This window comes from Rhyacophila brunnea, unplaced genomic scaffold (assembly GCF_057557595.1).
Source record: "Rhyacophila brunnea isolate RB1 unplaced genomic scaffold, BYU_Rbru_1.0 scaffold_18, whole genome shotgun sequence".
NCBI classification, from domain to species: Eukaryota; Metazoa; Arthropoda; class Insecta; order Trichoptera; family Rhyacophilidae; genus Rhyacophila; species Rhyacophila brunnea.
This window is the reverse complement of record NW_028232837.1, coordinates 16,662,113-16,688,662: the sequence shown is the minus strand read 5'-3', so window position 1 is coordinate 16,688,662 and position 26,550 is coordinate 16,662,113. Positions and strand designations below refer to the sequence as shown.

The following is a 26,550-nucleotide window of genomic DNA, read 5'->3' as shown; positions in this document are numbered from 1 at the left end:
TGATAGGATGGACAACTACGCCTGCTTGCGAACTCATTTTTGTTTTCTCTCTGCACCTTTCACACTGCTGAATAAACAATTTGATAATTGATATTGGTATATTAGCATAGTGCTCTGAAACTTTTTTGTGAGTTTTTTTCTCACCCTTATGTCCACAAGCTATATGCATATCATTGATAATTGACAGCACATTTTTTCTGGTGGCCATAATTTTATTGTCTTTCATTTTTGTAACTTTTGTAATTCCTGCAAATTTCACTAATTTAAAAGACTTATTGATATAATAGTATTGTCTATCTTTATGAACATTAACATTTTCTAAAATGCGTATCACGTGTTTTTCATAGTCTTCAGTCCATAGATACTCGCTTTTGTAATTATCAATTTCTGTTTGAATGTCCATTTTGAGGTTAGCTAAAATAAAATTATAAAATTATTATTTCTCGTTGTGATTGACCACAAAATATTTATAAAAATCGGAGGTTTAGTCATATTTATTTAAAATATAATGCTTACCTTGATGGCTGATCCTAATAAAACAATCCGTATTAAAATTACTTTTGCTACTGTCATGTTGACAGTTTAAGAATTCCATACGCTGCCGAATTTACGCACTCGGCAGATAATTAGCCTAATTCATGAATAAGGCAACGGGCTTGCATTTTTCATGGATTAGGCAAAATTTTGCCGATTTCATGTAAGACGCAATTTCACACATTCGGTGGAACACATAATAATATAAGGTTGTGACAAAATAAAGTAATTAGTAAGCTTCAAGATTTTCACACTCTCCTATGGACAAATTTAATATAATATATCATTATTTTGGGTAGTTTAATTCTGATAAAATTAAAAATTTTACAAGTGCTCATCTTTTTATTCATTTTCATTTTTTTTTATAGCACAGTTTATAGGTCATTTTCTACACAGATCTATTTTTTGATACATCATGTAAATGCCACATCAAACAACAGATCCAGGAGCATATTAATTTAATACAACCATTTATGAATAATTGCCACAAGTATGGTCGTCTTCATGAAATACCATATGACCATCAATTGTATGCATTCGGGCAGGACAGGTGCTTGTTGTAGAGCAAACCCAAAATGACTTATTTTCGAAATTTCTGGTAAACCGATATGTCCGGCCCTTGTGAACCAACATCTTTTTTCCTTTTCTCGATGTAATACACGGCAATCTCTCTGGAAACCAGTAAAAATCCATTGAAACAATTAATAAGTACAAAAAATTTCCACAATATGTAGTTATAAAATACAAATAAAACATAGTAGTTATAATATACATAGTTATAAAAAAAAAACAAATTAGAAATAGGTATAAAATAAAAATTAATGGACCTTCATCTGAATGACAGTATCATTCAGAAACTTAAAGCTTGGTATACACCCAATAATAAATTAGCGCTTACAGTAACTTCCAAAGGCATCTACTTACATGAATGTAGGGGAGCGTGGGGTAATGGGAGCCGGCGGGTAATGGGAGCGACTGCAAAACAGGTACCATCTAACGCTAAAATGACTCGGAAATAACCAAAACATCTTCGTCAATCGTCGGCTAAGCCCATCGATCGCTGTCGGCTGTTTAGTGGAACGTGCACGCGCGTGGCGAGTGGAAATGTGTTTTGGGCTAGGTGCTTATATAAATTTACAATACATAAACATCAACGTAAGTACTTAAAATTTTACTTATTTTATCATATTTTGCGTCCATTGTATAGCCAGATACATGTATTTTTGTGTAGTAGTTTCAGAATCAAGGCTTAAAATGGTTTGGTTACGTTATTTATCAACCTTCAAAGTGGTTGACATTCGGGTAATTGGAGCCTAGGTGGCTCCCATTATCCCTATATAAATTTCACACCTCTTTTACTAGTAGACAAGATTTTAATTGTTCCAGATGCCCAGAAATAGAAAGCTGACGACTTTCAAGGCTGGTTGGACGGTGACTTCGTTGGAAAATGTCCTCCGAAACCAGAAAGATTATATTTGTGTTTTTTGCTTAGTTCCATAACATGACGTGTTGATTCTTTTGATATTTTTAGTACTAGAGCATATTTTTGTTGAATTTCATTAGTAAATATTTAACATTTTATTGTACCTAAGTATGTCTGTTATAATGTGTATATGTGTTTGTAAGCATATTAAAATATGAAGCTCCCATTACATATTTGGTAAATTTTTGGCTCTCATTACCCTACATGCGGGGTAATTGGAGCCAAATGTGTTTTTCGGGAAAACGTTTTTTTTGTACCTTAGTTATAGAATTTTTGAGTGGAAATTGCAGTAATATTATTACTATGTAACCAAAGGACTCATTTCAAGTCTTAATAATAAATAATTAGAACATTTTGTTACTTTTTTCCAACAATTTCCTTAGTAGGCTCCAATTCCCCCTTGCTCCCCTACTTATGGTAAATAGGTTAATTGTTCCTGATGTAAACGTGAGTAATCTCACAGTAGGCGGTGTGGCGAGATGTGGAATTTGCGAGAGGTTTACAAGGGATTGCACGGTGCACACCATCTAGTAATTAAGTATTGAATAATGTTCGCATCCCATTATTTCGCAAATCAATGACATAATATATTGTTTTCATTTCTATCTGCAAATCGACTGCAAAGAATTGATTAACGAAAATATCAGCTTAGTGAAAATACCAAAAAAGACAGGTGAGTGACTTTATTGGCGGTACCGATTAACCAAGCCTCTACCGGAGTAAACTGAGCAATCCGGGCGCCCCTTATTTTCTTTTGACCATGTCCAATCCTAATAGGATCATATGGGCCTCCACAGGATGCAGGATTGTATTAACAGATATTTGTTTTTATAAAGGAATACCTTAAGTAATATTCACCATATACGAAATATTAAATATTATATTACATTCTTAGCAGTAGTAACAGTTTCTGTACATTATATACATAGATTGTTTCTGGGTATGCTCTGTATCTACATCTATGAACCGCATGCCACTGATCTATACAACCCACCCCCTCTTACCTACAATATAGAATATAATATGAGATAGGCTGGCCTTAAACCACTAATAAATTTATTATTGTTTAAAGTGTGCCGCACCGAAATCTCACGCTTTTCCTCTGGACCATTGGTGTAGTTGGGTACCGTGTCAAAAATAAGTATTCATAATATCACAGACGCAAACCAAAATATTTGTAATAATAAAACTAAACTCGTATTCTAAGCATCATCCTTTCATGAAAACAATAAAAAATACATATATTACTTAAGTAATTAATTTAATAACAATAATTGGTTTTATAAAGAATTATATTGTTTGTGTAACAATGGAAGATATTACATATTTAGGTACATTAACAACAAATATGGTGGGGAAATTAAATAAAAAATTTACTTAATAGTGTATAAATAATTTCATTTTTATTGATACTTATTTTATACTTAGTACATACTTATTAAATTTATTTATTTATTTAAGTAAGTACATGAGCATAGAGGTAATTCGGTATACAAGAAATTTCACATAACTAAAAAGTTTTGAGTAAAGGGTCATCCATAATAGACATCAGACTTTACCCACCTGCCTAAATTTATGAATCCCCCCATTAGTTCAAAATTACCGATATCAGTATAGGTAATTACTCACTTCATGTTCTCGAGGAATATTTTATTCTCATATATTTTTTTTGGATATGTGACACATTTTCAACAACTTTATATAAGACCCTCCACAACTCAGGGCTCGATGTCATATTATATGGACAACCCTAAGTCAATATAAAACTATGTTAGAAAATGCATTCAAATAATTTTTTTTAACTTGGGAAGTCATATTATGATAGAGACCAACAACCATAACTTGAGATGCGATAGTTTGGAGAACCAACAGCTCTCGATACTCACACTGCACAAGCGTGCCTTAAGTTTTAGCTGTTGATCGTTATTAAGTTCCACCAATCGAGCGCCTCTGACTTTACTGACTGCATGTATGATTATCATTATGAAAGACTTTATATGTATCTATAGTGTGTATTTTTGCCGGACAGTTTTTTGCCTTGGAGCAAACCCAGTACAGCTTGGGTCCAGTTTGACTTAGATATCGATAAGTTCTACCGTTGACCAGCAGCATTTGCCTTCCTCGTTGTGATATCACATACTGAAGTCCATCTGAAATATATACATATATATTATATAAAATACTTTAATTTTATTAACCATATCTGAAGCAAAAAGACAACATATAATGAATAAGTTATTTACCAAAATATTAAACACATATAGTGGGAGAATGTTTATGAAATATGAGATTAGGAAAGGGAGATAATATTATCGAAAGGCAGAATGCAAAGATCTCAAATCCATATTGAAGATGAACTGTCTTCAATGAAGATAGAGCTCTTATATTATATTTTTATGAAAGTGAAGCTGAAAAAAAATTTACTAAGACTAAGGTAATGGTTAAAAATATTTTTGTAGCAAGATTCAATCTTGTGTCCTGCGATTTACTTTCCAGGGCATGCTGAGATAGAATGACCAATGTAAGTATCTGGGTCATACTCCTATAAACAGTTTTTATAAGTACAATGAACCACCATTATTTAGATGCATATTAATGTAAAATTGTAAATAGTATTCCTGCAGGCCTATTCTAACATATCACTTGATATCCAAGAAGAGCTAATTGTGATAAATACATCACATTTATCACTTTACGTATTCAGGCGGTTAAATATGTGAATAAGTTAACCGTCTGAACTGTCAAAAAGTGCTATCTTTTAACAGCCCCTCTCTTGGATGTGTTAACTTGTAGAGCAAGACAGAGTACGTCAATTTTACATATTCAGAATTGAGATGCAAGATGCGACTGTTTTGAAATATGATTACGTCATAGCTGCCGTCTTAATTTATAGTTCCCCGCGAGTTGTCAAATATCGAGTGGCTAGTAGCAGCTAGTAGTGACATAATATTTGTTTTACCGCAATTACATTTTGTGCTGCAACCGCAATGGCATGACTAATAAAAATGTAGGTTATGTTGATTATTGTCTGACGTGTAAATACAAAATTTTTGGGTTCGGGTGTATCCGTCAACATGAACATACCCGAATTTGACTGACATGTCTACCAACCTAAATGTTCATCGTATTACAAATTTACCAACTATTGGAGATAGCCGCCAATAACTGCTTTGTATATGGAATGCCTTCCATGTTAATTTGGACCAATAAAAATAACGGAAACGTGCTAAAGCGATAACTGTTAATAATATCAGACAATAATAATAACAGACCTGATGATATTAACCAAAGCAAAACGTCAAAAGACTGTCATTTACTATTTTTTATTAAATAAATTCAAAGCTACCAGTGTAATTTTCGATAATTATCAATTCGCCATCACTGAAAACATTCTGAAACCATTACAAGATGTGTTGTAATATGACAAGTTAGTAATATTCCCTTTATTATAGTTGTGCAATCTCTCTGACTGTAATACATTACAAACACTATAAAAGGTATATTTGAATGTATTGAAAATAACTTCTTCATAATGGCGCCCTATTAATTGATTTTTTCATTTTTAGAATAAAATATTTTTTTGTAAATGATTTTTGAAGCCCATTTATCATTTAATTTATAATTCAATACATTTTTGGTAAGCACTTAAGTACTCATATATAACAAATTATAATGATATTAGTTGTCCACCTATACTTAAGTACACACATTTTCTTTTTTTAATTTATGAATTACTGAAACTAGAATTTATGAAACCATACAAAATATTTTAAAAATAAATCAAAAAGCCATAAACATTACCCCAAGTGATATGATTCGAAACATAATATTGGGCAAACTTTACATCGGAATGAAGTCTCTCTTCATACTTGATTTTTAGGGCATTCGAGACCAAGTATTATTAACTTGTTGGATGCAGAGCATTTAATTACTATGTAATTACCGCATTTAAATAACATGCTAATTATATCGAATGGCCAATTAATTAGTGTACAACTGGTGTACCATCCTCGTGGAAAGGATTAAATGTAAAAAAAAAACAGCTTCATTAAAAATTTCACAGATGGCAGCAGTACAACAATTTGGTCAAGTTCAATTAAATAGCATTCAAGTGCCATCAATAGTTAGGTTAGGTTAAAATGTTTACAAATGTAAAATAAATACAAAATTTTAACCACTTTCCTTAGTATGGATCAATCTTCTTAAATGTACATATAAAAAACAATCTATAAACTTTGAGGTACAAACTTGTGCAAAAAAAAATGCATTCTGGCATGTGGATATGATGTGTTGAGTTTTAAACAAATGATTGTATACATGCATTCGTAAGGCGGAAATTTTTTATGAAAAATTTAATTATATGTTTATGTGAAGACATAATAATTTATTAGAACAAAATGAGTGAGAAGAATAACACAAAATCAAATATAAAAAAAAAAAAAAATATTAAATAAAAACAACTGCTTCGTAAAATGTCTCACAGATGTCATTAGTAGAGAGTAATTTGGCCAAAACCAAATAATTTTAATTTACATTTTCTGAAACCGGTGGTATTCAATTTATTAGAACAAAAGGAGTGAGAAGAATAACACAAATCAAATTAGGATATAAAAAATTAATTATTATTAAATAAAAACAACTGCTTCGTAAAATGTCTCACAGATGGCATCAGTAGATAGCAATTTGGTCAAAACCAAATAATTTTAATTTCCATTTCCTGAAACCTGTGGTATCCAAGTGTCAATAATAGTTAGGTAATTATTTTTAGATTGAAGAGTTCAGCATTATGAATACAAAATTTGAACAATTTTTCTTTGCATCATTCATATCAATATGCAAACAATCTACATACCTCAAATATTTTATTGCTAACCGCCAAATGATCATAATGAGATGGAAATTATGATGTACCTTTGTCCAGTTTTCGGCTTACAAGATTATGAATAAAAAACAGTTTGCATTCTTGGGCAATCCAATGCCCAAAAATTATATTAATTTTTCCATTTACTTACATAAGTAACATTTAGCAGAACGAATTAGACAGCCGAATTGATCTAGTCTTGGCAGAGCATTTTTCTTTATTCGCTGATAAGCTATTTCAGTATATTATTGATAATATCACCTTGAATGAATTTCAATGATTTTTCATTGGGTTCTCAATGCAAGTGACTCCATTTCAGAATATTCATATATCTGCCAATGAAAATATACTAATATAAATGTTAACAAACAGATTAGTATATTATTTTAAATCATTGAATGTGTTCTTCGAATTGAATGTGAATTGAATTGAAAGGGGGAGCGTTCTAGAAACACACTAATTACCTAGCTACATAAAGTGTGGTTATGACCTGAGTGACAGTATTCATGACTGAGGTAGTGTTGCCATTAAAATGAATTCAATTAATTTTCCATGCACTCTTTCAATATTATGCTCTAGAAATTATAAAGCCACATTACAATGGAATGTGTTCAAACTACAAAGAAAATCATAATAAGTAAATACCTACTAAATATTATTTCTAAAAATTGTATATAATAATATATTGTTAGGAAATACATACTTTTAATAAATAAAAAAACACAAATGTATTCAAGTATTTTTATTTCATTGTTTGAAAAAATATAGGTACAATTCTAGATGACTTTGAATTAAGTAATTGAAAGAAATATAACAATCAATATGCAAATACCAGGTTATTGTACAAATTATATAAAAGAAACAGGATACAACCATCTCACATTTCGAAATAACAATGTTTACCTAAGTACTTACTAAAATAATAAAAATTGCCTTTCGAAAAAATGTGAGAAAAATTCACTTACAAACTGTGAACTCATCATAAAAATTCAATACACTAAAGCATTTGAATAAGAAGTCGGGGCCAGATTTATGCTTGAAGGAGACTTTGGGCTTATAATATATTAGGTGCCCCAAAACATTATTTTAGCGCTATTGATAAAAAACAATGTATTATTTCACAAAAATCTATTATTTTAGATTCCATAATTATATTACATTGATGAATGATTATATTGATATTACACGTAGAAACATGAACATAACATAATTTGTAAAAGAAACCTAAGTACATAAAATAGTAATATCGTTGCGTCCAGAGCTTCATCTTTAAGTTTTCTTTTTTATTGTAATTAAAAAAATATATACAAAATGCCACAAGGCCTAATGACAGTACTGTAGTAATAGAGGTGAATTGTCCAGGCTTTGAGAAAATCACATAAATATATTGTGACCACACCGGGAATCAAATCCAGAGCCCCCGGAAGAAGGGCCAGCCCCTTATGCACTGAACTACCAGAGAGATTCTTGATTCCTAGCCGAGACCAAGATACATTTATAGATACACAAATTAACATAAGAATTTTTTAAACCATTTAAAATGATTTGATATATTTATATATCCACATTTTTTTTAAATCATGAATATAATACTACAGAGTACTATAATTAATCATGATTCATTATCAGCTTTTATTCAAGAACTTCTACATCAAAGCATTCTTAAATTAAATGATTTTTTTTTTTTTTTTAATTTATTTAGCAAGCCCCTAACCCCACTATTTTGGAGGGAATGTGCACCTTTATGGTAAATCCAGCCTCGTTAAAAAATTGTGTATTAAAATAAACCTCGGTAACATTTACGTTTTCCCAGGCATAGTGAATACAAGCAATGGCATTAAATTCCATTATCATATTGCAAAGAAAGACTTAAAACCCAAATGTTTATGAAATATGAACCCATTCGGGTAATTGCCAGTTATTTTGTGGAATAAATGAACAAGCGACTTAGCTGATGTAGATTAATATTATTAAAAGACTTACCGAACAAACTCTTCAAACTGAAGCCAGATAAACAGCATATCTATCAATGGACGATGGATGAATTTTGCACTATTATTCACAAAAAACACAATTCATTCATTCACAAGATTTACTATATTTTATTAAACGAGATTATAATTTAGTACTAAATTATGAGATAATTAGTTTATTTTTTTTTTATTTAACACTGAACATACACATGATTTAAGAATGTATTTTTCTTTTGATTGAAAATACACAATTGAAAAACTCAAAAATTCAAAAACATACCTACTAGAACAAAATTGGACGAAGGATTCAAGCCTAAATCTTTCACTGTTTGGGTGTCCATTATGCCATCGATCCACCAGTTAATCCTGTGAATAATGCTAGAATGGCAATTATTCACAAGAATCACATGGATCGATAGATAAATGGTTAAATGTACACACCCGGACAATAAAAGATGTGTTTGAATCCCAGTCAGTTTAATTTCTATCTAGGATTTATTATGTTATAAATTTTTCTGAGGTTTTAAAAAATGATGTATTTTGTAATAGTTTATTATTGGTACTAGATCAAATGACACAGCGGTTGCCTCCATATCTGTGTATCGCGGGATTAAATCTTGCAGTTGGACCAATTCCCGTGTAGTTTGTTCGATGTCTGCATTAAATACAGACCCTGTTAATTAAGAGAATGGCTATTCCCCATAAAAAATATATTGCTTGTAGTAGAGTCTACACCTGCCTATAGGACATAGGTGGGCACATATTATTTTAGACAATAAGTGTAAAATAGTTTTCTCGTTGTATACAAAAGGCATTTCCAACTTCAAGAAGACTGTGTTCTAGTATCCAGTAAGAAAACTGGCAGTGATCTACTACTTTCCCCCTTTCTTTACGTGAAACAAACTTATATTTTGGCTGAGCACACTGTGGCGTTACAAATTAAACAATTTCCCATCTGTCGTGAAAGTTTTGATTTTTTTTGGGCACTCACTGCACTCATCGTCAAACTATTCTACTGTACATTCTACTAAAGATCGACAATAATACCCCCTTTATACATGCATGGATTTACTGTTGACAGTACGTATTATCACGGCCATAACAAGAAAATGAAAGTGTAAACAAGTATTATCGTGCAAGTTGCAAGATTCCATGCATGGATCAAAAAAGTTCAGAAGCTTCCGAATTTTCAGACAATAATTGGTACTCACATGGTGGTGCGCATGCGCAGTAGAACGATAGTGGCAAACCAGCCGGAAGAAATATGACCTACACCGCAAAGAACATTTTTGACATTTACCGATTATCTACGAACCTGTGACATAGCACCATACAATGACAACATTGCGTCTCGCTTACGCTTGAAGAATAAGATTGGAGAGACAGTCAGCACTTTTACATGTAAACAGTTATTATCGCGATAGTTTAAAATACACACAATTGTGCAAGTAAATCGATGCACGTGTGCAAGCACTGCAATGTCGGGAACTATACCTAAGTTTAAAGCATGGGGATTCACACCTCTTTCTCTCACTCATGCGCAGTGGCGCACTCAGGATTTAATATTGGGGGGAACCCAAGGGAAGAATGTAAATTAGTCCCATATGCTCTTTTTCTTCTTCATATAATTATTTTTACATATTTTCACAATACACGGCGGTCTATTTGCACAGTTTCTCCTAGTTTTTGTTAAATTGGAGGCATAGTGGCGGTAACCGTTGAGCGTGTCATCAGCGACTGGTGGATTGGAAGTGACTAACAGCGACCATGCTGGACATGTGAGCCTGGTATGCTAAAACATTACTCAAAAAATATCGGCTGTGCTACCCGCTTAGTCTAGAGAGCTACAATATTTATGCCGAGTTCCAATGAAAAAAAATGTTCTTTTGATTTACACCACCACCGATTGTAGTGGGTATAGTCGTTCTTTTCGCCGAATGTTTATCGTCGATTTTTGGTTTTTTAATATTGAGGTTCCAAAATTTTAATTGAAAATGATCAAAAAAGAGTATTATTGGATTTAACTTATACACAAACCTACTCGAAAGAACACAGCCTAATTTCTCGTTTATAAGTCTTTTGTTTATTGCACTCGGTGTACCTACATCATGCCCCACACATCCTGAAACGGGCCCTCAGGCTAGGATATTCGCGCCCCCTACCTACCTCTAAGATTAAAGGCAGTGTGAAACACTACATTAACGTTTTTCAAATTGTGTTTTAGTTCAAATTAAGGGTACTTACTTATACAGTGAATTATTGGCGATTTTTAATACAGACACTTTAATAATGGAGCTGTCGAGTATCGACACATAATAATCAAAAAATATATTGCACAATTATATAATTTAAAATGTTCATGGACATGATGTATGTAGGCAACTTTTTTACTATGAAAGCTAATTTATGATGTGTGTTTATCTCACTTATCTGGTCAACCTGACACGCCAGCCCCTCGACAGCCTGGGCCCCCAGGCTAGAGCCCTGTCAGCCCTCCCCAGTCATGACCAACACCACTCTGGAATTCGGGTGAACACCGAGAATTTTTTTGACAATTCCATTAGGGATTGGGGTTTCTAAAAAAACCCGACATTAGTGTTTCGAAATTTTTGTGTTAGAAATTAAAATCAAACAGTATTTTCTAAAAAGGGTGCTGGAGAATTACAAATCGTTTTGTTGCAGTGTTTTTATTTGTCTAAACCCAAGGTACAGTTTATTGGCTTTCAATTTCAATGTTTAAAATCATTCTGATAATTTTCATGTTTGGGGGGTACCAGGGCCCCTTGGCACACCCCCTGGGTGCGCCACTGCTCCTGCGACAGTCGGTGAGTGATGCAATACAAATCAAATGATACAAGGTCTCGCGGGCTTCCTCATGGTTAATTTGAAAAGACTTACACGTAAACTGGTTAAGGAAATAAAAATTGGAATAGTCAAAACTTCTCCTTCAAAATCTCAATTAAATCAGATTATATTACACCAGAATGTACATGCTTATTATATTTTCATGACTTAATTCCTACGGTTCACAATGGCCGAGCGGCTTATGTGTTGGCTTATAATGTCGTGGGTCCCAGATTTCAATCCTGGGTCTGGCAAATACGTTGAGCAAGTGGCAAACATTCACTTCTTGTAAAAAACAACACAATTCTGTTACTGATACAAACCTCCACTCTGTGGGGCCCTATATAATCTTATTAGGATCGGACATGGTCAAAAAAAACAAATCCTATGGGGGTTATGGTGCGAACGACCAAAATCTATCCCGCTATCAATGCGTTCGACGTGCCTGGCATACAGAAATGCCAACTAAAGAAGGCAAGAATTGCTATAGTGTAGCTGATGCAACTTGGCATCAGAAAAACACAGACATCCATTCCCTATATCATCTTACTTCTTCTTCTTCAGCCATATCCGCTCCTAAGTTGGAGCATATGGACACCACGCGGCGCCTCCAAGAATCCCTGTCACTCGCCAGTCTTCTTGCTTCGTTCCAGGTCAAACCAGCATCCCGTAGCTCCGCCATATGACGCAGTCCTATTCGACAACTCAATCAAGGAGATCAAGGAGAGACAATCGACAGGTTGCACAACTCATCTCGCGTTGGTTTGAGAATCAACACGAAGAAAACCAACATTTTGTGTAATAGCACCTGTCCTAATCCAGATTTACCTCTGATTAGCGACGGACAAAACATTGAGAGCGTCGATAGCTTCAAGTACCTAGGGGTAAACACCACGGGAGATGGCATTTTGCAGAAAGAGCTCACTATCTGATTGGTAATGGCTGGAGCAACATTCAACTCGATGCGGAATGTCTGGGACTCACGATTGTACTCGGTCAAAACCAAATGCCGCCTATTCGACGCTTGCATTCTGTAGCGAATCATGGCACCTTACGAAGGCTCAGAGCAACCGTATACCGAGCTTCGAAAACAGATGTTCGTGACAGATAGTGGGTGTGCGGTGGTATGACTTTACGAGCAACATGGAGATAAGAGAATGCACCAAACAGCCTCTTATCACACTGAGAGCGAAGAGGCGACGTTGGACCTGGCTCGGCCACATGTTGCGGATGCCAGAAGAGAACCTCAACCTGGCTTGCCAGTTCTTCAAACCGACCGGATTCCGGAGTCCTGGAAGACCGCTAAATACTATCTATATCATCTTTATGGACAACAAAAAATTGTAAAACGACATAGCCCCACCCACTGCAGTCATATAAACCATACCTCATTTCTGTGGTCTTCCAACGAAATGTTACACTTGATAAGTATTATTTGCCAGACTTTTTGTTACTTAATAATTACGCCAAATTTATACACGCCTTCGGCCACCCTGAGATACATACTTAATACCGAGTTATACAACTGCTAAAATGCATTTAAAATATTGATAAACATCGTTGGCAACAATAATTATTAAGAATGCATAACCTCAAAAACAATCGCAACGAATACGTCAAAAAACTAAATACCCAAGCATCTGAAACATCTCAGTAAAGGAATTGAACACATTTTGTTATCTCAAAATTCATATGAACGACCAAAATGTACCTAAATAGATAAATGGGATCATAGAAAGAATAAGAAATTTCCGCGGTTTCAACAGTTTGCCTGTCGGCCAACAGACCTTACCTACGTCCATTTTAAAATATGAAAAAATAATAAAGTCTACTTCTCTGGAAATACTGAAATGATTTTGGTACGTTTAAAAACGATTAAATCCATCCACAATTGACTATAATAGTTTAATGCTTATTTTAGACCTGTGAGTGCACGTTTTTTGGTTATATTTTTTTTAATACAATTTGTATAAAGAAGATAATTTTAGTTAAACGTATGTATCATTATTTATTAAAAATTTAAATAATTATAACGTTTTATTATTAGCACGTCTTGTTTTATAAACATAGGACTACAAAACATAAAAATTGGCACACTTACCGCCGATTCACTGACAATATAATAATTTTCCCGTTCGATTACAACGGTCGAAATCGCGATTAGACATAACATGCGTGGCACAAAAATAATTTTAGAAAAATACTATCGTTGAACAGATTTACACAGAATCAATAACCGACAAATAGTAATGATTATTAAGCTGTTTTCGTAGTTTGACATTCGCGCTGACATAAGGACGCCATCACAATATAGCCGACATTTTTAAATATAGAATTGCCATTCCGAATATTTCTTATTGAGATAAATAAGCGTGCATTATCGAACACCATCGCAAGCCAAAAAAATATTACAATTATTTTACAATTAATAAATTTATTCAAAGAGATTCGACTAACACATTTCTTGTGGTTATAAAAATTAAGCCTACATTAAAAAAAACATTTTCGAAAAAAATATTTGCAATGATGAGCTAGCGGTTCATTTAATTAATTATGTTGTCTCCGTCAAAAACTCCATAGGTATCTACAGTTATATTGATAACTATGTAGGTAAGCTGATTGAAGACTCTTATTATTTATTGTTTTTGTAAAATAGGTATATTATTAATTATAAATTGCATAAGTCCTACACAACATTTTAATACACAATTAATATGAATATTATCAAAGAACCAGTAAAATGAAAATGGTATTTAAAAATAAATTGGACAACAGCTTTGTTTTACCTACCTACGCGTTGCATTTTTTTAATTATCTACCTTAATCGTTTAAAAGAGAAGAATAAAATATTAAAAACAAAATCGAAAATTGCAATATGTATATTTAAACTAGATGACCGCGCGGCCGCATGAAGGGTTGGCCTATAATGTCGAGGGTCCCAGGTTCGAATCCTGGGTCTGGCAAGTAGATTGTTTTTCAATGTGTGTATGAGTTAGAGTACCTATGGACCTAATAGGTTGAGCACTTAGATTATAGATACACGTTGAGCAAAGTTGCTGACATCCATTTCTCGTAAAAATAAATTTTGTTAACACAAACCTCCACTCTGTGTAGGCCCATAATAATATGATCTTATTAGGATCGGACATGGTATCAAAAAAAAAATACTTATCATGTACACGGGCTGACTTTAGAGTTAAATGGCTCCTAGGTTACTTACCTAATAAATGCTATTAGGGTGCCAAAAACCTTTTTAAAAAATCAAATTATAAATTTGCGTAAGTATGGACCTACGTAAAATACGTAAAATTTTAATGATTATGTATTTTCCTAACTTTTTTTTAAAACTAGATAGGTACCTGTTTGCACTACTTGTATACTAGTTGTATGTAGATAGGTACTGTTACACCCCCGAACAGCCCCCATTTGGGGATGTTTCCTCTAGGGCTCTAATGAGCCCTGAACCATTCTCAATCACCCTTACTATGGTTGATTGCGAGAATAAATATGTATATAAATAATAATACTTACATAATAAAACCGGCAATGATGTACTTTGTTTGCGCGCCAAAATTTAATAGGAACGGCAACACCGCATTCTTGTTTGCAACGATTTTCGCGCGCAATACAGTGCTGCCAACCATACTATAATAATTATTCTAGTATTATTAAATTTGTACTATAATTTTCGTTTGCGAACTATGTACGATATAAAAGAGGTATTAATACGGCCAAAATACTATAATTTTAAATATCGGAAAAAATCGGAAAAAGTACTAAAATTTCGGTATTTCCGTACTATAAATTGGTGCAAAGTAAAGTTCTACCGCGAATGGACGATAACATAACCGGCCGGTAGCATTCGGACAATCGTTGGTTTGCTCGCGCATGATCCAAATTATTACCGGCCGGTATGTTTGAGCGCGCATGGCGTGATGTAGATCGGAGGCAATGCGCTCGCACTGATGATATGCGTCCGCACCGAAAAATGGCGGACGCAATATAAGAAACGTCAAAATGGATTTTGTAGAGCTTATATTATATAATATATAGAGGTTTTGTATAGATTATCAAACTGTTTTAAAATGTGGGTGTATATATTATTAATTTATGAAGAAAGAAACTGAAAAAATGGGACTGGTACGCGCATGCAAAGCCAATAGGTACGCATCGATGAACTGTCAGGTCAAACGTGGATCTCATAACGGTTCGATGTATGCGTGTGCTCCATACGACCGCGTCACTTGTGCGTGCATGTATGAGTGCACTCTTGGCCGGCCATGACTTGTCATGCGCGGGCTCTCATTTAATAGCATTCACCCCGGCCGGTTCGAATCGGTGTAAAATTTTGTGTCTGAACACAGATTTTCAATTCGGCCGTTCGCTCGATCGTCCATGCGCGGGGTTGTATTGCAATACGATGGTTACAACTCCTCGATTGTTGACCGTACGATAGTAAATCGTTCATGCGCGGTAGGCCTTATAATTTAACAATACAAGAAAATTTGGAGAACCTGGAAAATAATGCTCTAAAACCGTTATTCGACCGCGTACTATATTTCGGTCGCAAAAAGATGGCAACACTGACGCAGTAGAATCTGGCAGAAGCATTTTGACATCCAAATCGTAAACATACACTCTCCAACAAGAAAATTTAGGCAAAAGCCGGAAGGCGCTGTTGTCGACTAAATGGGAGGAGCTTATTAGTTTATTTTGGAATTGCGGTTAAAAATGGGAGGAGCTTGTTAGTTCACAGTTTTAACACGTCGCCAAGAAGATGTTGTTCGAGTATACATACATTACGCGTCCCGAAAAAAATATATAAGAAATGTAGTATGTAATCATATACCTAGTAATATTTAAAAAAAAAAAAACCTCGCCGTTTTCGACCCCATTCCGCTGTTTAATTTGTTCATTTTTAAAGTCCCTACACAGACGATAATTACCATACTGAGCGAGGAGGAGAATGCACCACTCCTCGCTCGCCATTTTGGACGGAGATGACAGTACTTACCTACATTTTTGATAGCAATTTAGTAGGTACGTTTTATCTCTGTATTGCAAAACAAATTCTTAAAAATCAACCACTTGCAAAAGTATGAGGTGAGGCGTATGTAAATAATGACTAACAATAGGAACCTGTCTATTTTAAATCTCCAAAGAAAACCAAAGAAGACACATCCATACGAATGCTGACCTGTGCGGTCAATTTAAGTATAATATTATAATAGATGTCATGAGGGCGTAAAAACTTAGATCGGCCGTCACATTGTTAGATGCAAGGGATCTAGAGTCCGTATTCTTTATGCTGGCGTGCGGTTTCCCCCCACCCCTGCTTCAGCATCATAACACTGCATCCCTTCTCGTTCCCACCCATTGAAAACTTGCAACAGTCGACCGCGATGACACATTGCTTTCCGTCCGCGAGCGACGTGACATGAACGCCAGCATAAATAATATGGACTCGACAGCTTTCCATACAGTTTGAGGACAGGGACAAAGGAGGGACACAAAGAGTTACATGCAAGGCCTGAACAAAAACGATGCATGGGTGCGAGTGAGAAAGTATTCGGCACCCTTACAATCTCTGCGACACGCGCTAGAGTAAGATAAAAGGTCTACATATGTTTGAGCTTGTTTCCAAAAGTATCGCCATCAAATCGGGGCGAAACGTTTCACATAGCGTCGATAACTTGCGAGCTCGTGTTGCTAAAATTGATATTTTTTGTGTTAAACATAAAGTCAGTGGTAAATATTTTTAGTTAATTAAGTAGAAAAAATGGTTCTGTGTGTTGTCTTAAAATGTGGTAGCCGTACTGATAAGCAAGAAGATGGTATTACGTTTCATAGGTAAGTTGATACATGTTCGTGATAATTTATTTGTATTTTATTATATATTTCAATATCAGTGACCTAGTGTTTCTTTAAAATAACTTAAATTATGGATATCTTTATCTAATGGTTGCATTTTGACCGCTTAAAAATACTGTATAACGTAAAAAAATAGAAAATTATATTTTCAATCTGAGCGTCTAGTGCGAGCACTTTGGGCGAGCACTAGCGAAATGGTTTATGGTCTCGAACATTTGTAGACGAATGCGTTCGCTCGCCCACAAACCAAACGCAAGGCATGCGGCTTCATTTAGCAATGCAACGGGTGGCGTCTAGATGTATCTATAGTCTAAAGTTACATGCGACCAGCTGGAGTGAGAGAGACCTCGGGATTTAGGACCCTGGTTGACGGTTGTGCAGTCGGTCATGGACCTGTGCCAACTTAAGAAAGTAAACTATTGCCGCGGCGACCGTTGGTGCAAAGGCAGGGCGTTCGGCTGCTAACCGAAAGGCCGTTGGGTCGAACCCACCCGAACGCGTTATTTTTTGAAGTTATACTTTTAGCGCGTTTGGGAAAACAGATCAGAGTATATTTTTGGAGTGTGCCGCCGATGTAACGCATTTGGCGTGTGACGGAAGTTGCGCGCGCCGATGCAACACAATTTATTATTATGATTATTCATTTTTTAACAGATTTGAGGCAATATTTATGTACCGGTAGTCCTAGAAGTAGCCTACCTGACGTATAGATAGCAGTTGTTGTTTGAAAATAATGACCATGATAGAAATTACCAACCTTATAAAGCCTAAGTTTGAAGTTTGACGACGCTACGTTATTCAGTAATTATTTGTCAGCCTTCAACATTGAACGCGCTCAGTGAATTTGTAAACATGGAAAAAATTGGTCATAGTTATGTGATACAATACTTTCATTTGAAATGCTTCAGTCCAACCAATATCAAAGCGGCGCTTGATTCTACTCTGGGGGTGTCTGCTCCTTTGTTTACAATAGTAACATATTGGGTGGCTGAGTTTAAACGAGCTCGGTCGAGCTGCCAAGACGAACATCGCAGTGGTCGACCAAATGACGTGATCACGCCAGAAATGGTGACGAAAATCCACAAAATGGTATTGGATGAACGTCGACTGAAATTTCGCGAGCTAGCAGACATGGTAGGCATTTCAAAAAGTGCTGTACATCACATATTGACTGAAAATTTGGACATGAGAAAGCTGTGCGCAAGGTGGGTGCCGCGATTACTCACAATGGAACAAAAACAGCATCGTGAGGATGTTTCAATCGAGTGTTTGGCGAAGTTTCACAGCAATAAAGCAGAGTTTTTGCGTCTATTCATAACCATGGATGAAACATGGGTCCACCATTTCACACCTGAGATGAAAGAACAGTCAAAATAATCGACTGAAAGGGGAGAATCAGCTCCAAAGAAGGCGAAGACAGTTCCATCTGCAGGCAATGTCATGGCGTCAGTTTTTTGGGATGTGCGTGCGGTAATTTTCATTGATTATCGTCAGAAAGGAAAATCAACCAACGGCGTGTATTATGAAAACTTATTGCAGCGTTTGAGTGTTGAAATCAAGAAAAAACAAACGCATTTGGCAAAAAAGAAAGTTTTGTTTCATCAGGACAATTCATCAGTTCACACATCCGTTATTGCGATGGCCAAAATCAATTAATTAAAGTTCAAATTGCTTCCTCGCGCACTTAATTCACCAGATTTAACCCCCCGGATTATTTTCTGTTTCCAAACTACAATATTACAATATTACAATATTTAGACACTTCATACACAAAAACACATATTTTTACAGTTTATGTAGTGATAATATCTGTCGCATATACCATGTCAATTTATTTATTAGCGGTTTATAATAATTCAAGACAATAACAATTAAGTAAAAGCCAATATCACGTTTCAGTTTGTTAAACCATTAAATAGGTTATGTTCAAAGAGATTATGAGATGATTAAGAGGTTATGTTTTACTTTTGAGTTGTAATAAATTATTATTGTTAACGAAAATAGTTGTACAATCATCTGTTTAAGAAAGGTGTTCGAAATAGCGGTTTGCTAAATCTTTTAAACACAGGTTTAGAGATTTTTCTCTTCAAAGTAGGTACATTCTGCAATAATATTATTTATTCGCATAAGTACATAATATTATTGCTGACGGTACCAATATCGATAAAAAATACCCTTGAGACCGAAATGAATATAATCATAATAACACTCCAATAAAATTTGTTTTTTTATTAATTCATCATGGGCACTTCTGAATTGATTATAACCGCTGTATGGCAAAGATGAGTTTTTTTGTTTTGTTACGCCAAAAAAGTATAACTTCTAACGCGCGTGCATAAGTACACACACCGATTTTTTATCGTCAATTTTTAGTCTAGCAGGTCTTGGTAAATTATATCATTAACATATTAATAATAAAATGTCAAAATGTTATTTTGCATAATATATTATTACAATACGTATTCACTTACGTATATTTGTCTTACTTAGGTTAAAATAGTATTCACTTATTAAGGTATATTTATTTGATTAAAAATATAAATTAATAATTTAAGAAAAAAACATACAGTAGGTACACTCTCAGTAATCCGCCGCTCGATTATCCGACAACTACTATAATCCGCCGTTATTTTTACTAATTGAAAGTACAAAATCCCGCTCTATAAATCGCCGGTATTCGATTGTCAAATTCAATAGTCTTGTGGTATGATTGTCGTGCTTGGTGCCGGAATTATGCCCCGTGTCCATTTCGTCTGTATTATTGGCGTATGATGGAAGTATGGACCATGTAACGTAGTTTTAGTTACTTTTTGGTTATCTTTTTGTTTGTGTTGTAGGTTGGCGATGATGATAAGTAAAAAAATAATTCGTTGTTCGTCTCCTCGTGATTTTCCTCGTTTCTTGTTGGTCTTCTGGTCGTGTCTTGTTTGGTTAATTCATGTCTGTCAGTTTGGCGATCATCTTGTTCGCATTTTCAATGGCGTTTTTCAGCGCCGTTAGCGTGTCTTGAATCTGTTCTGGCTGCGGTCTCTCCTGCGTATTCATCCAGGCAGGCCTGAATGAATATCGGTCGTTGGCTTTATCTGCTTGGCGTTTATCCGCGTCAGTGTACGCGTACCTCGCGTGTTTTGGATGCCTCAGGTATAATTGGCCGGGTGAGGGCCTCCACAGTTGGCACATTTAGCTGGGTCGGTGGTGTTCGGCTTCGTGCATACTACTGTGAGGTGATCGCCTACACAGCGGACGCACATTGGTTTTGCATGGCAGCAGGAGGCGGCGTGGCCGAAGCCCTGGCAGCGATGGCACTGTCCGTCCTTCGTCCTCCTGCGTAGTGGCTCCACCTGGATTGATAGCCCGAATATGAAGGCTAGCAGGTATATGTTTTTTGCCTCGCTGGTCCTTACTACATCGACCAGGATCAGCGGTATCTGTGTCTTCTGGAGTCTTTGAGTCATTTGATACGCGCTTTTTATAGTGTATCCCAGTTCAACGAGCTCATCGCGAATTTCTTCAGCGGTCATCTCTTCTGGAATACCCCTAAGCACCACCTTGAAGGGTTTCTCCTGAAGGAGGTTGTACGAATGGAATTCGATCTTCTTGGCGTCTAGCAGCTATACTGCTAATCTGTATGACTCGATCTCTGTGATGGTCAGTATGATCCCTGTTTTGACGTTATTGGCGTCAGAGATACGGACTCCTGCCTCTTTCAGCATTGCCATGTGATCTCTGAAGGGTGTCTTGTCGTGCAGAACGATCGGTGGTATTTTTTATGTTTTTGTTGTGCGGTCCGAGTTGTTCTTGCCCGGAGTCTTCGAGGGCTCTTTTGCTTCTGAGTCGTTCCTGGGCGTAATCTTTCTTGCCGGTGCCAGCTCGTTGAGGAGTGGCATGTCTGGCTTTTTTGGTGTGATCGTGGCAGGTTTTTGGCTGCGTTTTTATCCTGTCGGTCTGATGCTTGGCGTTTTGTCGCCTTTTTTTCGGTCTTTCTTCTGTTTCGGTCCTCCATTTCCTCGCGGTAGAAGCGCTCGCTGATTTTCATAATCCGGGCTTCAAACAGCGTGGCTTCTACCTTCTCTGATAAGGTCTTGGCTGCAGATGTGAAATTGTGGATATCTTTACCTAATGGTTGCATTTTGACCGCTTAAAAATACTATATAACGTAAAAAATAGAAAATTATATTTTAATTCTGAGCGTCTAGTGCGAGCACTAGCGAAATGGTCTATGGTCTCAAACATTTGTGTTGCTAGATTTCAAAATTAGCCAATTCCATAATAGATGAATTAGAGAAAAACAGCTTTTTGTTTTCTCAAATACACAGTTACAAGGGTGAAAGTTTATATTATTTCAAGTATTGAATATTTAAAATGAATAAAATTCATATTTTGATAATGCAGAAATGTTAGAAATCAGTAGTTCTTCAGCAATTCATAAAAAACTGAAAAATACCTAAAGTGGACTTTTTGATTTGTGGTGATTTTGAAATGTTGCGATACATTTGTACACGAATGCGTTAGCTCGCCCACAAACCAAACGCACGGCACGCAGCTTCATTTAGCAATGCAATGGGTGGCGTCTAGATGTATCTATAGTCTCTAAGGGTTCGGATAAGTTTTGATACAATTGAGTTTTCATTACACACAAGTGGATTTCAGCGCTTGTTCTCTATTACCTTTCAAACGCTGTCAACCGCAAGCTGTCGACGAATTAAAGGTAAAAAGGATAAGTTTTGATAAAATTGAGTTTTCATATTTCGACGCTTGTTCCCTATTACCTTTCAAACGCTGTCAACCGCAGGCTGTCCATGAATGAAATGTAAAAGAGGATAAGTTTTGATAAAATTGAGTTTCCATATTTCGGCGCTTGTTCCCTATTACCTTTCAAACGCTGTCAACCGCAGGCTGTCCATGAATGAAAGGTAAAAGAGGATAAGTTTTGATGAAATTGAGTTTTCATATTTCGACGCTTGTTCCCTATTACCTTTCAAACGCTGTCAACCGCAGGCTGTTCATGAATGAAAGGTAAAAGAGGATAAGTTTTCATGTTTCGACGCTTATTCCCTATTACCTTTCAAACGCTGTCAACCGCAGGCTGTCCATGAATGAGTTAAGTTTATAAGTTTTGATAGAATTGAGTTATCATTCCACACAAGTATATTTCGCATATCCAAATTTTTTTTAATACTGTAATAAATATACATAAATAATTACATACTTCGCATGCTTGTACGTTGGTTCTGTTTCGACATCTCCACAATCATTACCTCTTCAAAACATTGTTTATATGCAAATATGAACCGATAGCAAGTGTTTACTTAAGTCAAATTGACATCTTACGCCAAACTAAAAATTACGAAATTTCCATAAACTAAACTTTATGTCGGTGTCATAAAGACGAAACGCCGCTTACGCCAAACTGTCCTTAATCAATCGGCATTAATGTCAGTCACACAGGCGTTAAAAGGTGTTCGCCTATATGAAACTAAAATTCCATATTGATTTGTAGATACGCCGAGTAATGTCTGGCAAACCGCTATACGTACGAGTTTCATCTTTGTACATATAATAGAACTGCGTTCTAGCAAGACAATGCAATATTTAACTCAAAACAGCCATTTTGTAATTTCGCCCTTATGATCCTAGAACCCCGATTTAATGTCAACGACACACATACTCTTGCGCAGCCCTTATGAATGAGAGCTTGGCGCATGGAACTCAGAAATAGTAAAAGTTCTATGGCTTGGCGTAATAAGGAAATTTGTTTAGAGTCAATAAATCGGCGAACTATATTTCTGTAGACGATAAGAATGCCAAAACTATATCCTCGCCACTGCCATTAGACACAGAGATCCATAATTTAAGCTATTAGTAAAAAAAACTTCATCACTTGATATTAAAATATATAAGTAATAATATACTTACAAATAAACTATCACACACATATTATGTGTAAACTTACCTACATATGTAAAGTAATATCTGCTTCTTACTTCTCAGTACGGCTATTATAATTTTTAGTTAGACCCCCTTTTCTGATTCTATTTTTGTGACCGAATTGCATAAGCGACACTAATTCTTAAATTGCGTCATATTTTTAAAAAGTATCAACACCACCACTTAGACACAATCTTCAGGACCTTATAAAAGTGCAAATTTTAAAAATCGAACCATTGGGTGATTTAGAATGATTTTTTTTCCAAAATTCTTAACTTTTGAACATTTTGTATTTTGTCGGTTATTCCCGATAGCCTTTCAAACGCCGTCGACGTATGAAAGGCTTAAAGGAATAAGCGACAGTTTTGATGAAATGGAGTTCTATGTAATGGATGTTCTTTTTCATGTGTAAATAAAACTAGCTTAACGGTGCATAAAAAACATACAAACTATTAAATTTCCATATGTACCTATGTGATAGTTTAATACCTATTAAATGTGTTTTAAAATAAACAGTTCGGTTGTTTCTACAACGTTTTTCTTAGCTTGTATTCTTATTTGTCCGGTGATGCTTTGTCCGGTAAAAATCTTGCAATCGATTTTTCACTAATTTCCCGACTAGCTAGACATTTGAAACTTTTAGAATATATCAGAACACGATGCCAATGCATTCTTTTAATACTTTTAGCCCTTTAAGTAGAATTCAATTCATTTTCAGTTAATTCTGTTTTGTATGAAAAGTTAATAAAAGTTATATAAATTCATTTTAAATCAAAAATGATGCTTTAGGTAAGTAAGTAGGTACCTAGGTACATACCTAATTCATTTTGCTATTGTCAAAATATATTTTCCTTCCAAGCGGACCAACTCATCACGCTGATAGTGAAGAGGCGACGTTGGACCTAGCTCGGCCACTGCGGACGCCTGAAGAGAAGTTCAACCTGACTGACCTGTTTCTTACAAGCCACCATATTCCAACGGAAGGGCACCAAATAACATCTACAGACCTACAAAGTTATCTAAAGAATGGATGGGGGTGCCGCCGTCGAATACTACCCAATCAAGACTCGCAGCTGGACACAATCTGACATTCGAATGACGTTTTCAAAATGGCGTCCATAGTGTAGTTCGTAGTTCAATTTTTGACCATTCTTTAGATAAGTTTGTAGGACTTTACGCTATGGCCCCCACATCCTTAACCGGGCCCCCAGGCTAGGATCTTTGGCGGGAGCCCCTTACCTATCACTAAGGACAAATACAGTGTGACGCTCCACATAGCGTTTTCCAAATGGTGTATACGGTAAAATTAATGTGTATATTAAGTGTTTTTTGCATATTTTAATACATCCATTTGAATCATAATCGCAGGCGACTTTTTTTTTTACTATGGAAGCAATTTTGTGATTTGTGTGTTTATCTCACTTATCTGATGGACTCGCCTCACCGGGCCCCTAGGCTAGGGCCCTGCCAGAGCCTCCCTTGTGGGGGCCATGCTGTACACGGTGTATACGGCGGAGCCACGGAATGCTGGAATGACGCAAGGAGACTGATGAGTGACAGGGATTCTTGGAAGCGCCGAGTGGTGTCCATAATATGTTTCAACTAAGTGGCGGACAAGACATTTATAACAAAATACATCGAATTTGTAAAAAAAAAAACTTCGCTATAACCTTTCTAGTAAAGCAACCAGCAGCCCGGTAAGTAGGTACTACTACCTATGAGAGAAAATATGGCGTTTTGTGGTAGTACCTAGGTATCTAGTGAAGAATATTAGATTAGAAAAACTATTTTTTCTCCCATGAATAATATTTGGGAGATTTACAAAAATTGCTTTATTTTTTAGTCTTTTCCAAATTATTTACTTGTATTAAAATAACAAAAAAATCAATAGACAAGTCTGAAAGGCATTAAAGAATCGCTTGTACTCAAAACATGACATCGACATTAGGTACTTCTTTTACCAAAAGTCCAGAAATATAATATTATTATTTATTTACAACATTGAAGTAAATAATGCTATTTCGGTTAACCTATAATATTCATGTACAATACATAATAATTACAAGATAAAAAGAACTTTTTATATACTTTCAACGTTTTCAAATTTTCTGTTAAATAATCATATAAACATGACTTGACTAGCTTGAAACGATCAAAAAAATTTGTACTTGATAGAAATGAGTCGTATAGTTCCTATATACGATAAGTGCTCTTTTGGTCAAAATTGAGATAATGATGACATTTTTTTCTACCGCCAGCGTTCCCCAATTTGGTTCAGTTGATTCGTTCCTAAAAACTATAAATTCATATGAAAAGAGAGTTTCAAAATCACGACGATGAATTCCTATCGGCGATAAATCCACGGTGCAGTTGGTTCCTAAGGCCGATAAATCCATGCGACCTTGTAGACAGCCAATTAGCATTTGCTAAAATCAACATGGCCGTTGTAGCAGTTCGCGTTATCAAAAGTGTCTCAAGTTTTTAGTAGAAATACAACGAAATAATGTTTGATCTTAGCTAGAATGTTGCTAAAGTGGAAGGAAATACATCAAGGAAACGATTCACCAATTAGGAATTATGGAAAAAGAACGTGGATCATCGGGAAAGGTACGAGTATTTAAAATAAGACTATTTTGCATTAAATGTTGGCAAATACTGGGTGAATGAGAATTTCTCTCGAATTAAACAATTGTTTTTATTTTAGTTATTTCCGTACTTTTTTGTAATTGTTCTACCTGCACAAAATAAAATCTGTGTGAATGTAAACTTCCCTCGTTTCAAATAATGGTTTTTTAATAAGATTTTTTTATAACATTTTTTTCTGTTAAAAATTACTCGGAATACGTTTATTTAAAAAAAAAATATTGTGATTACATTCTTGATAGTAAAAAAGTGTCAAAATTATACATAATAGGTACATTGTGTAAAAGTACATGTTGTTTTTTCATGGTATGCTTGATCCAGTGCAAGGGCCTAATGGGTTGGGCGAATGGCTAACAACCATTCCTCGAAAAAAAGGGTCTCTTAATATAACCTTCACTCTGTGGAGGTTCCTA

At 35.3% G+C, this 26,550-nt stretch overlaps 1 protein-coding gene across 1 annotated transcript in view; it reads right to left on the bottom strand.

Annotated features, from left to right (window-relative positions):
• Positions 1–859: 859 nt before the first annotated feature.
• Positions 860–26,550, bottom strand: part of LOC147073254 (uncharacterized) — a 781,660-nt gene continuing 755,969 nt past the window's right edge. Inside the window, exon 4 of the mRNA XM_085945113.1 lies at positions 860–1,205. Coding sequence (XP_085801239.1) covers positions 1,006–1,205 — 200 coding nt within the window. The 3' untranslated portion in view covers positions 860–1,005. The remainder of the gene's footprint in view (positions 1,206–26,550) is intronic.